Genomic DNA, 13,592 nt, shown 5'->3' with positions numbered 1-13,592 from the left:
GGAGTGAAGATCTACTGGACTCAATAACCGTGCCTCTGGCCGCAAAGCAGCGGCTGAGTGTAGAGAATGTTTTCTTCATCAGCAGCCCCTCCCGGCCCGGTTGAGAGTAGTGAGTGAGGAGTCAGCAGGCAGTCAATGGCAGTATACAACTGGCAGTAAAAGGTATTTTCACAAAATGTGAATCACCGCAACCATGAGACGTCCTTGAGCATGCAACCATAACTGGCCACGCAAAAATGTTTGACAGTTTGCTGCAGAAGAATGTGAGACCGCGGACGGACGCGGAGGTGCACGCCCACTCACTCACTCACTCACTCGAGTGAAGGCATGATTCTCCTGGCAAAGATAATTAGCCGACAAAGTTTAAAAAGAATAAAAGTTTTCTCTTTGCACAGGGAAGACTACAGCGTAGCTGGAGGTCTTTGGAGCATGTGGTGAAAAGGAGGACAGAGATGACAAAGATTTGGGACACCTTGACATAGAACCATTAATTAGGACTGACCTGGACAAAGGACGTCTGGTCTCTGCAGCCCCAGTGAACGTCTCAGGGAAACTCTAGTCTGTGCGAAAATATGGTGTGGAGGGATTAAAGCTAACGTGCCTGAGATGCTACCAGGTGTTTGTCCTCTGGAATATCGGGATCGCACTCTTTTATAATCTGAACAGCATGCTGGGGCTAAATCCAATATTCACTCTCTTTTAGCTGTGTTCTTGGTGCCAACAGTTTCTCTAAACCTGTCTTCATAGCTTTACAAGTGATTCCCTATGTTTCCCAGAATGCCGATGGACAGCCTCCAGAGTATAAAAAAATGTAGTTAAAGTAAACCCATATTGTTACCCGTCAGGAAAATACCAGACGTTAATCTGAAATCTGATTCCCCACCCTGTCTCGTTTCCCCCTCCAGTTGGATTGATGGAAATGCAGATGAATGTGATTGTGACAGATGGGTGTAGGAGCAAGAACAGAAGAAACACAAGATAGGAAGGGCCCGAGTGAAGACCAGACGGAACATAAAACCCACCTCAACACTTTGATCTGTTCAGAGTTTTTTATTTTCATTTCATTTTTTCCAGAATAAAGCCCGAAGGACTCTTTAAAAGACTCTTTAAATAAGCTCTAAAGGCTTATTTGTTGAAAAATAATCTTGCACTCTTTACTTTTGTACTCTATCCTCCTCCTCCTTCTTTCCTTTTTGCGACAAGAGATGATTGCATTGACCGATGCTGCCTCAGACTTTTGGTTCAGTCTGATAAATTACTCTGTCCATCATTGGAGGACGAGAGTAAAAGCGAGGGAGATAACCTGGTTGTCCATCATCCTTTGTCCAAGTGCAGAGAGGAGATTGGATATTGACCCGAGGTTGCCTTCTCCAAGCCAACGTATTTGAAGACTCTGTCATGGAATGACACAATAGTCCCAATACTGAGTTTTTCTGCAGTCACAAGCCTCTTCAAGTACATACTTTCCAACTTAAACACCTAACTTTTGGTGAGACGCAGCTCCAGAAGATGAAATGTCGTGTATTATATCACCAGTAAACCTCTTGTATTAACTCTGATCCTGTAGTCGAAGGTTCGTTGCCGTGGGTAAGCCAGCCTCTTCCTCTGGTTAAAGTGACACCTGCTCATCACTGGAGCCCTGTTCTACGAAGTCTTACTGCTTTTTTAACTTCAGCAAGTTACAGTACACAGCTGTTATAACAACCAAAGTCCTCACTTACAACCTGACAGCTATTCCAGCCTGCTTTTAGCTCTTCAAATCCATGCATGCCTGTTCCTCACAGCTCTACACCCGTTCTACTACGGGTGCCTTCCGGTGTCCCTCCCCCTCAAAACCCTCCCGCCAATCGGAATCTAATTCTTTTGTGTCTGTCCTTCACCTGTCCCGTCATTATAGACAGTCTCTGCACAGCGCCACCTGGCCGCGTCGGAAGTCCCTGCACGGGCAAAGGCGTCTGTATTTGGGGGAGTATCCTGCACAGCTGAAGAGGAGGGGTTCCCGCTGGAGGCTGCACTCCCGCCGCACCACCGAGAAGGCTGGGAGGATGTGGTTGATCTCGGAGTCTACCACGTCGCACTGCACCTCCAACCTGAGGGGTGAAACAAAGGAGGTCTGCATACGCCCTAAAATAACAGTTCACCGGATTTAAGTTCTGCCGTGTTCTTAAAAGACTAACTTATAAGAAGTAATAAAAGCTATTTTTTATTTGAGACAAGTAACAGGAAAGTGGAATTGGCGTAACCTCAAAACACATGGAAGGGGAGACGGGAAACAAGAGAAATTTCTTCGCTTTCATCACACTTCAGATGCCGATTTTAAAAAAGAGAACGACGAAATTTGGTGGAAAAGTGACAAGGAAGTTGGATAAAACTGCGAGTCAAGTATGAGGTGTCAGTGTGAGGAAGATAACTTCTGTCAGAGAACAGACTTGAGCTTTGAGGAGGAGTAACAGAAGAGAAACAAACGGAGAGCGGCACTATAAACCGAGACCGAGAAGTAAACACAGAAGACTCTTGGAGGATGAAAAGAGCAAAGAATAAGAGCCGGAGCTGAGAGCAGTCAGTGGAGGGTTTTTTTTGGAGGAGAGACTCAAACACCGGCAGGCTTTCAGTCTCAGAGCTCCGGAAACTTAAGTTTGTGGTTCAGCTGCTTGGAGCTGGTCCAGTAAACTAAATAAGTACCTGGTGAGATTCGGCCCCCACCTGTTCTCAGTGTCAACCAATATTAAGATACAGGTTTAGATGCTATACATTTGTGTGGATGAATTGTAACCACCAGGAGTCTTTTAGATACAGAGCTGTCAATATTTCTTGAGGGGATTTCGATTTTTGTGCTAAGAGATGAAAAAAATATCAGAAATTGCTTGTTTGTTTCCAATTCCTATTTATATTCCATGTAGAAATGACTGACAGTGTTTTGATGACATAAGATGTTCTTCAGGAAAAGCTGAGAGAGTGAATACACCAGACACAGGAGTCCAAAGACTGCAACTGAGGACTTGTCACGATGTCGAAAAGTGTGTAAGGATGCAGCATTCGGCCCCGTGGGGTCCACGTAACTCAGATGGACTTTGGGCTGACTTACCCGCGCAGGGCCTCCTTGTTGTTGATGAAGCGGAAGTGAGCGGGCTCACAGATGAAACCATCCGACTGGCACGCCTCCACGCAGGACTGGCCCTCTTGAGATATGAGCAGCCTGAGGGAGCTGAGAGGAGGCCAGGCGGGGGGCGCCGTCACATTGGACGCCCAGCCAAGGGCTGTGGAATTGGGCAGGGGCACAAACAGGGGTCCTGTAATCCTGCTGCCACCAGCAGACACCTGTCTGGAGAGGTTGGCTGGAATGAAGGGAGCCTCGAGTGCACAGAAGTCCTTGAGGGGAAAGATATAGTAACCTTCATTTGGGCAATCATGTTATTTTGTTTCTAGGCAGAATGGTGAGGCAGCTCAGAAGAAAGCAAATTAAAGGATTGGTGCACATTTTTGTTGACATTGAACAGTTTTTTCCTGCTTTGAACATTCCTCTTGTCCATATTGGCGTGATGCAAGTGATGGGAGACAAATCCACAGTAATTCTTTTGTGCAAAGCTGCATTCCAAAGTTTATATGAAGCTGGCTTTAGCGCTCTGAGTTAGTCAAATCGAGTGGGGATCCTCCCTGCACGGTTTAGCAAGGAAACAGTAAGGGAACAAAAAAGCCAGACTGACTCTTCTGAAACATCATATTAGCTACAGCTTACTTTTGTATTTTTGCACCCATCACATTCGAAATCTCTTTGGCGGGGATCTCTTTACAGCATGTATGAACAGGAGGAACCATCACAGCAAGTAGAAACTGTTTCTATGTATACGGACACCGAATTATTGTGTTAAGAGACTTGAAAAATATGTGAATCTATCCTTTAACAGTAAAGGTCTTGTCAGACAGCGAGCAGTTACTGGTGTGTTTGTCGCCCGGTGATTCTGGCTGTGTCGAATACTACCAACATCCTGTATCATATGCTGCTAATCGTAGTAGAGCAGGTTGTATCTTAAAATGTAGGGAATAACATTTAATCAACATAGCAAGTTAAGATAACTGATATCATACAATGTGTACTGGCCCAAACCTGATGTTACTCCAACACAACTTTTAATTTGTTTGTTCACTGCTGTGTTGGGTGTAAGCATAACTCAGGGGACTCAGATAACAGCAATGTTTTCCCTTTTCTTTGTTTGGTTTCTGGGGTTGCCAAAATCACACAACAAGCTGTGGTGGCAATTTAATCAATCAATTGATATGGCAGCCAGTGGCAATTCACAAGAGCAGCAACTGCCCTCTGGCTCTGTGCTGCTGCTACTTGAACGTCGGAGGCACAGCTGACGCCGTGTCTCCATTGGAAACAACGACGGGTGCTGAAGCTACGACGACATGGAAAAGCATAGCAAGGAAAGTTGATTTTATAAGGCGCTTTTAAACAATTCAAAGAGTTGTACAGTACTGATTTACACAGGAGTGAATAATTAAAAAACAAGAAAGTGTGAGGCAAAAACCAGCCGTAGCTGCTACAGCAATGCTAGTGCGTAATTATTACTAATGCATATTTGCATAAGTAATAAGGTTTATGGTCAATCTTGATTAATCAGTTTCTCCTGTTCCTCTTTCAACAGTATAAAGGCTACAGTAGCGGTTTCTGTATCCAAACCAGCCGCCAGTCAAGAGCAGACGAAGGTTGTTGAGAGACACCTCTGCAGTTTGTCTGACATCTAGGGTGGGATTATAAATACAAATAAAAATCGTTCTTTCATCCCAGTCCTCCATCATGCTCATGCCCACACTTCTGCTCTTTCTCCTTACTCATCCCTCCTCATTAGTGTCAGGAGACCTTCTGCTTTAGAGCTGGAGGGCAGATATGTGGTTTGTAATGAGAATTAGCATGTAGATTAATCACAAGTCTACATACGTGGAGTACAGAGATAATGACACGCACACGCACACACACACACACACACACACACACACACACACGCGCACACACACACACACACACACACACGCACACACACACACACAGTGAAGCAGACCTACACAATGTTCTGGGTGTTGAATGCACACACTGATGAAATATTGATCAGAGTGGGGAGTTTGAGAGCTGGTGAAAAGAGTGTATGTATGAGAGAGGGAGAACTAGCGTGTAAAAGAGAGGATCTCTGCATGTGTGTGTGTGTGTGTGTGTTTTTCAGCACTCTTTGTACATTTGTCTCGACGTGGACTGAACCTCACCTGATTCTGTATGTAGGCATGTACTCTCTCCAGCATCCCCTCACAGGTGTACTCATAAGGCAGATATGGCTCAACCTGAAAATGACAAAGAAACACAGTCCGCACCCCATTAATGTTTCCATAATTTGCACATCGCAAAATGTACTTTTTGTTGCTGTCAATTCATTGTTGACAATAATCCTCTTTGTTCATTTCAGCAGGTGGATGCTTCTATTGTCAGATTTCGGCGATGGCTGCTTGGAAACTCATTAGGCATCATTTGCATACTAACAGATCATCCCCTGCTGTGATGTGCTGGCTGTATAACTAAAAGAATACTTTTGATTGTCCTAATTAGTGATGAGCTGTAAATAAATAATAATAATAAAAAAATATATATGCATATTCTTTTGTGTGTTCTCGCTAATACCAGTTCACGCAAATGCTGGACGAATGTAAAATAGCTCCAACGGCAGTGCTTGGAATAATACAAATTCAATTAGCTGATAATAGAAGTGCTTTATATTGTTGATATCCTAATTAGAAATCAGCCACACTCCATACAAATATCATCAAAGCTCCGTGATTGACTTAAAGGAAGTTGTTACAAAAGTGTAACAAATGGAGAGACTTTTCTCCACGTTTAAACGCTGCCAGCAGAGATCGAAGCGGCTTGTCTTTATGCCTCAGTAAATGATACACGACTCACCAAATTGCATTTCCAATCTAAAATCTAAGCAGTCATGATGTTCAACCATGTGTGAAATCAGACTTGGCCCATTTCAAGAGAAAACCACTGAGAAGCGAGTATGCAGGGATGATGCAATTTAAAAAAATCTGCAAATCTGATCAAAGCCTCATGTTAATTTACTTTGTAAGCCGGAGCAGAAAGTAAACATTTGCACGGGAGGGACAGAAACTCTAACAATCCACTGTAACAGACTTCCTTCTTTTCTTTCTGTCACAATTTACTTAAAGGCAAGGTGACTTCAGAGCATGTTCTCATTTACAGCAGCAGCCTGAAGAAGAATTTTACATCAGCATAGAACAAAGAAGTTGCAGTTTCCTCAAAACCAAAACTTTTTACACGTCGTTTTCATCTTCTATCACAGAAAGTATCAGTTTAATCAACTAAAGCATAAAATATTGAAACCATAATTTGGCCAAAGATTGTGCAAAGGACTCTTCAACCGGATGGAGGGAGAAAGACTGAAGGTCGGAAAGGAGGAACACATAAAAGAAAGGGAATAATGAAACCACGGATGACAGAGAAAGAAAAAACACAATGAATGAGATGAAGAAAGGATTTATTGGAACATGAGAACTTGTCAGCGAGCCAGAGATTGCTTTGTCCTGCATGACTGAACATGAGCCTCTGCGCCACACACACACACACACACACACACACACACACACACACACACACACACACACACACACACACACACACACACACACACACACACACACACACACACACACACACACACACACACACACACACAAGTCAACAGCTGTAATGCGTGGGTAAGGCTCTGTGTGCTGATATGCCTGATTAGTGGAACTTCAGTGTCTCTCCAAATGTGTTTATAAATGCAAGGAGAATACTATTATTTGTCTGTGTGTGTGTGTGTGTGTGTGTGTGTGTGTGTGTGTTTGCTGGGGCATCGTGCCTCCAGTGAAGGGTGAAGGGGTCCATCAGCTCTCTCTCAGTGGTCTGACAGTGCAGACGGAGACGGAGCAGTCAGCCAAGGCTGCTGAGCTGTATCTTGTCTGACAACACAGATGAGATGCAAGCATGCACACATTACCTTTCCTCTCATTTTCATGCACACTTCCTCTAATCTGCTAAAGGCACAAACTAGTACAGAGCCTTTTAACAGATCACGGAGACAGTGGTCTTCATACTGCAGATGATCCCTTCAGTGCCCTTCGTGCAGTTTAAATTGATGCTTTGTTGGAGCATTACTGAGGACTACAATATGAAACTAGAAAGGTGCACTCTGTAGAGTGCAGATCTCCCTCAGGTGTGACTGCAACAACCACAGCTGTAATGTTTGATTGAATGAACACAACCCAAAATCGTCTAACCCCCCCATCTAGACCCCCATATCAGACATGTTTTTTTACTCGCACCTCTCACACAACAGATATGCTCTCATTTTAATTCATGCAGATGTCTGCACCGGCTCTGTGCGGGTGTGCGTCTCAACTCGGTTTCTTAGGCGTAACTGCGACTTGAAGTGTTTTAGTTTTAGGCTTCGAAATCAATTTTTCCGACAATACGCAAGGTTGATGCCCAATAAAAAGGCACAGAATAACTGTGTCTCGAGACCTCGAAATGTCTTTGAGTGTGCAGCTATAACTGTCCATCCAAAATATTGTGCAATTTGCTGCAGAAGAATGCGAGATTAGCCGTGGACAGACACAAAGGTGCACACTCACTCACACACACACGCGACCCATCGCATGATCCTCCTGACAAAGACAAGAATTAGCTAGATGGCTGAAATGGAAATGAATAATGCCAAAACCATATTATTCAAAGCCATATCTCTTTTAAGTTTTGTGTTTGTAATGACACAAAGCACTTTGTTTTCAGTATCCATGCATGGACACACCGCCTGAGACAATGCTTTCTCTAAACATTAAAAGCCATGTGCAGAATAGTGATCCACCGCTTAATACCTTATTCAAAGTGTTGATTTCATGCTCTTGATGCACCTGAAATCTTAACTCTTCTAAACATACTTAGTTTGAAATATGACAGGTTCATACTTTGTGTGTCTTTCATTTTAATGAGAGCAGAAAGCTTTCAAGACCATTCAGACGTTTAGTCGATCTGGGTCTCAGACTCCCTCTCAATCTCTCTGTTTCTCTGTCTGTAAGTTCATCTCTCGCTCTCTCTCTCTCTATTCTTTTCCCATTTTCTCCCCCTTTGTCGTGCTTTCCAGAAAGATTTAATCTCCCTGGTTGACTCCCTAATTAACCTCTCTCCCACACTTGGCAGTTCCTACCAGCCTCACATTCTCTTTCAGCCCACATGTCCTGCGTGAAAAAGTTCAGCTCTCTGCAGTATTAGACTGCTACCTACACACTGGCACAGTTTGGAAAGCGCCACGGTGGCAAAGCTACAGTTCCGTTTGTCAAGTTTAATAAAACGCCTACAGCGCCGACAAGAGGTCCAGTACTTTATTGTAACTTCATCACAGCTCACTGATGGTAAAGGCAAACGAAAACTAGAACAAGGACATCTACAAATCTAACCTCACTGAGTAAAATAATAGAGTGGTGTGTTATCTGATGTTGCAAAATTGTATTTTATAGTTTTTTTGCTTGTTTCATGCCGAATTGATTCACATCAGTGAACTGACTGATACAATCCCAGCTAGCCGCCAGTATTAATATTCAAATCAATCAGGAGGATTTCATGAGGTGTCAGCGCAGAACACCTCCTCACGTCTATGATGCAGATGACTGATTTGACTTCAGGAGAAGCTGAATGGATAGAAAAGGCATTTCACTTTCAATTTAAAGTCATTGCCTGACAGCTTCGCTGCCTTCAGAGCTAATTGAAAGCTCCGCCACACAACGTACACGTCTCATTTTCTATCCTTACAGAAAACAGCGGGTTAAGAAGAGTACCTTGGTCCTCATGATTTCCCTGATGGCAGAGTCGAACTCCAGGGAGTTGTTGTAGTCCACCGTCATGACGTGAGGTTTGCCGATGTACTGCTCTGCATACGGGTGCTGGGAGGACACCTACAGAAAACACATGCAGGGCCTACAGTAAGAGCTCTGTGTGTCTAAAATGATCGTCTTAACAGGGTAATTGAGGGGAGTTGGATCATCTTGCTTATTCTTAACTTTTCCTTTTTTTGGGGTATTCAATGGTTTTAAATGCCAGTCTCATTTTTGACAAATAAAAATATGTTTGATACATTCAGAGCAAAGCAAGCTAGCATATCAACTATGTGTACCTTTTTTTATGATATTCTTCTCAGGGCTATAAAGAATGCAATGGGCCAGAAAAAAATATTGCAAGAATTCCTCCAAAGTGTATTTTCATTAATAGCAACATAGATTGAGTTGTAGCAGGAACGCTATGTTCCAGCCTCTTAATTAACAGGCGCTAACATGTGCTGTCCGCACCTACAGTTTGTGCCAGTTCTTTTTAAAGATCTACTGATGAATAAAGTTATTTGGCAACTTGGCTGGCAGCAGCGGCCAAAAATATTCTCATCAGTGACTAATGGTGGGGGAGTAATGGACATAATGAGCTTACCTCTCTAGATGTGGGCTTGCCCCTGAAGAACTCATGATTGAGTGAGCTGTGAGGCGGGTGGAACTTGGGCTGCAGGAAGATGCAGCCGTTGGCTATTGCTTCCAGAGGGGCAGGGCCTTCGTAGGGGAAGCCAAAGCCAATGAAGAGCTAGAAGAACAACCAGGGATGTTATTTTATGATAATTAGCTTCAAAATGTCTTTAGATCAGTATCGTAATGTGGTATTGAGTGTGTATATCATTATCAGTTTCTGGATAAACGTGAGCGTACTGTTAAAGACAGAACAAATGCTGCAGATGAAGAGTCTGTGTTCACTCTATGACACCAGCAGTGAGAATGTAAGTATGTAGGGAATATTTTCCTCGCTTTCTTGCCTTGGCCTTGCGCAGCAGTTGCTGCAGCTCATGCTGAGGCAGCAGGCCGTGGTTCTTCACGAAGGCCGGGACCTCCGGAGGTCTCTGGGTCTCATAGTACACTGTGCCGTGGACCTCCATGTACCTGTGGAGAATCTGCAGGAAACCATCCTTACCCTGCTGGAGGAGGAAGGGAAAAAGATGGGTTGGTGAGATTGAGGGCGGAGGGTCATGAGAGGAAGGCGTATGGAAAAGCGTGTGTCAGAAAAGAACAGCAGATAGAGGCATATGATTGAAGAATCTGTGTCCAAGTACAGTGTGCTGTGTTTGTTACATCTCTGATGTTTGTGTGAGCTGTCTGTGTGCGTAGCTGTCAGACTTTGTTTGTACAGTACATCCATGTTTGTCTAAAAAGACTGCATGTGTGTGAATACATCTTTAAAACAAAAAAAAAATCACCTTTTAAATATGAACACAACTTGTGTGTATAATAGAGTTTTCAGGTCATTTTTCACAGGAAACAGGACAACACCAAAATGCTTTATTTTCCTCCCTTTTCACTTGGAGAACAACAGATCTGGGGAAATCTCAGCAGGTTAAACCACACCCGCCAAACTCATCATTTAGTTGTTCTTATTGACATTTTTCTGTTTCTTATTCTGTTTCTGTCAGACGTGAACAAATACTACATGATTTCCCGCGCTGCGCATTGAAACGGCGATCAAATCTCTTTTACGTCCCGCAAAATGCTCTGACAACCAACATAATCCGAAAGAAAACATTGGCCCAACTGTGTGTGTGGATGTGGCTTACTCAAATTGTTAGGCATGTTTGTATTTAGATGTCCTTGTTCCATCTACTGAGTGTGGCAGTCCAACCAGAAAACAATTCCAACTGATATAGACTTCAGAGAGAGATACAGAGGAGAAACTAACAGCTGCAGGCTGTGAATGATAAACACTCACATAAATGAAAAATACTTCTTTCTTATCCCGGAACCACTCTTTACTACCGCAACTACTCCCCTGTTTTCTCACTGGTATTAATTTTAAAGACACCTTTGGACACAGTGGATACACATTGGATGGTTGGAGGCTGCTTATTCTATTACCTAGTGAGAGTCTTCCCTGCACATGCTTGACCCTGAATATCTGAATAACATTTGTGAAATCGACAGGCTACTCACTAAAAAAATTAAATAAAATGTCATTGAACTCAGTGCAGGGTTCAGCAGATAGGTATCTCCTTTGCAAAATCATTGTGCTAGGTCTTGTTTGGGTGTGAGAGGTGCAATACAAGCATTACTTTCTCTTACTCATAGCTCTGCATTCATCTCTACTCATTATTAGTAGAAAGTCAAGGATGAGCATTGCTGATTGGAAGAGCAAAAACCAACCAGCTAATCAGTTAACAAACAAAACTGAATCATGTAAATGGAGCGTGACCCTGGGCCAGAGTATTGACTCGGCTGCCTGGTGTTGAGGAGCTTACTGTATCCCTGTACTCTGGTCTCTGGTGTCTCCCCCCCCCCCCCCCCCCAGTCCTAATTGGAGGCTGTAGCGATCGATAGCTTCCTCTGTGAGGATTTTCTCAGCCAATTAGGAGATTAGTTCAAGCGGTAAGTGCAGCAGACAACATGAATTAGCAGAAGGAAAAAAACGGGTGTGGAGGAGTGCAGATTCCATAACCTGCACTTGCAGCTATCTCTCTCCGTGTGTGTCCGAGCTAACTCTCTCGACTTGCATTGGATTAGGTCTAATAAGTATGTTCTGCTGTGCTGGTTTTAGTCCCTCACCTCATTTCTTGAAATGTAGTAAAAAAAAAATATTAACATGTTGAGTTATTTTTGCACGAAAGGGTACGATGATAAAAAGGAAGCTTTTATACCCCTTCTCTGTTCGTAAACATGATGAAGGATTTTTGTTGGCGGAACGTAGGTGGATGCGGAATAATTATCTGAGCACGTTATATGCTGGCTAGCAAGTTTAGTTGGCTTGTTTTTTATAATGGCTATAGAAAATACGAGTTTATCTCAATGTGTAGAGTCACTCACTGTCCACCAGCCCACAGTTGGGCTCATTATTTGTAACGTTAACCAGTGTAGCATGAAAGCAGGGTGTAATTAGCAAGGTAGCTAAATAGGTAGCCAGATTTGTACAATTTTATTAATTTAATGCTTCATCCACACACTCTTGTCTCAGTGTAGGAAAGCACATGGTTCACGCCAGATAAGTGACAACTATGTTTGAAACATTTTCATTAACCGGTGTTGCATGAAAGCATGGTGGAACTAGCAAGCTAGCTAGCCAGCCAATGAGTTATCTTGCTAATTCCAACATGCTTTCATCCTACACTGGTTACAGAGAATACGTCCCGGTGCGGACCATCTCTCAATCTCTATAATGATTTAGCCTGCTGAGGTGCAGCAGCCGTGATGGAGGATGAGGTTCGTGGAAGGCTAAGCTAAACTATTTGCAACATTTTCTCTCCATCTCTGAAACATTTTACAGATATTGTAGCTCCCTTGAGCCTCGGATCAGAATTTACCATCTCAAATGTATGCAATATTGATTCTAGCATCCAGCACCACAGCAAGATGACATTTTGGATGTGTAACTTTAGCCTACTACTCTAAAGGTGATTTGTGTTTGCCTCCAGTCTTTCCTTTGTTTGGCCTCCAGCTGAAACCCTGATGTAATCATGACGTCAGCTGTAAACGGGTCAATTTGATGAGCCTCACCCTCCTTACTGTTGACACACCCCTTCAAGCTTTCCTTTCTCGCATGTCAAGTATGTTGTTAACAAAGAACTGTCCGCACAATATTCTTGTGAATTAAGGAAACAATGGGTCCTTGATTTCAGACAGAGGTAGACAAAATCAAGCTTCTCATTTGCAGTCGGCGAAACACAAAATGCTGATATAATAGCTATGAATAAGGTGGAAGCCACTTGAGAAGACCAAAACCATCATCAGTGCTGCAGTGGCCACATTTTCCGAGGTATGTTGTCAGTTAGAATACATTTGAAATGAGTGTCTGACCTTGTGCCTTCTGACAAGTGAAGGGGATAAAAAGATATGCATGTGTGTAGGCTGTGAGATGGCCTTAATAGTAATATGTGGTGAAAGTAGCAGGCTCTTACCTGAAGCTAGTGAGCATCCAGCCGGATTCGCCACAAAAGAAAGAAAGAGATAAGAAAATGAAATCAGACATGTATTTACATTTAGAATAGAACAATGTGGAGAACAAAGAAGAGAGAGCAGAGAAAATTAATCATTAATGTACATGTTGTGCCTTTTCACCAAGCTTTTGTAGATTAAGTTATTGTACTTTTATAACCGCCCACCCCCCCCCCCCCCCCGATCTCGCTTCTGTGCTCGTGTCTTTCACAAGCCACAGCTATAAAGAAATCCAGAGAATTGAAAAGTCACACTGTGGAAAGTGCTGCAAATAACATCTTTTATAATAATTTTTATAATGGAGGCACAACTGTGCCTCTCTACAATATGCAGAGGAACAAGCAGGCAGCTTTTGAGAGGAAAATTGCCTTTAAATTAAAGCTGTACAATTGTATGTATTGAGCCGCATGGAGCTGAGCTGTGATGGTGCAAAGCAACGGGGGTGTGCAAAATGCTGTCATTGTATTTTTCACTGCAATATATTGTGGGGGGTATTATGTGTGTGTGTGTGTGTGTGTGTGTGTGTGTGTGTGTGAATG

At 43.1% G+C, this 13,592-nt stretch overlaps 1 protein-coding gene across 1 annotated transcript in view; it reads right to left on the bottom strand.

The window, feature by feature from the left end:
- Positions 1-1,891: 1,891 nt before the first annotated feature.
- The window catches only part of LOC142948315 (alpha-1,6-mannosylglycoprotein 6-beta-N-acetylglucosaminyltransferase B-like), a 99,654-nt gene continuing 87,953 nt past the window's right edge, over positions 1,892-13,592 (bottom strand). The window contains exons 12-17 of the mRNA XM_076090274.1: positions 9,897-10,052; positions 9,524-9,670; positions 8,884-9,000; positions 5,260-5,334; positions 3,086-3,369; positions 1,892-2,090 (exon numbers count right to left, since the gene is read on the bottom strand). Coding sequence (XP_075946389.1) covers positions 1,892-2,090; positions 3,086-3,369; positions 5,260-5,334; positions 8,884-9,000; positions 9,524-9,670; positions 9,897-10,052 — 978 coding nt within the window. The remainder of the gene's footprint in view (positions 2,091-3,085; positions 3,370-5,259; positions 5,335-8,883; positions 9,001-9,523; positions 9,671-9,896; positions 10,053-13,592) is intronic.

This window comes from Anarhichas minor, unplaced genomic scaffold (assembly GCF_050575085.1).
Source record: "Anarhichas minor isolate MPS153535 unplaced genomic scaffold, ASM5057508v1 ptg000012l, whole genome shotgun sequence".
Classification (NCBI taxonomy): Eukaryota; Metazoa; Chordata; class Actinopteri; order Perciformes; family Anarhichadidae; genus Anarhichas; species Anarhichas minor.
This window is presented reverse-complemented; position numbering and strand designations above follow the sequence as displayed.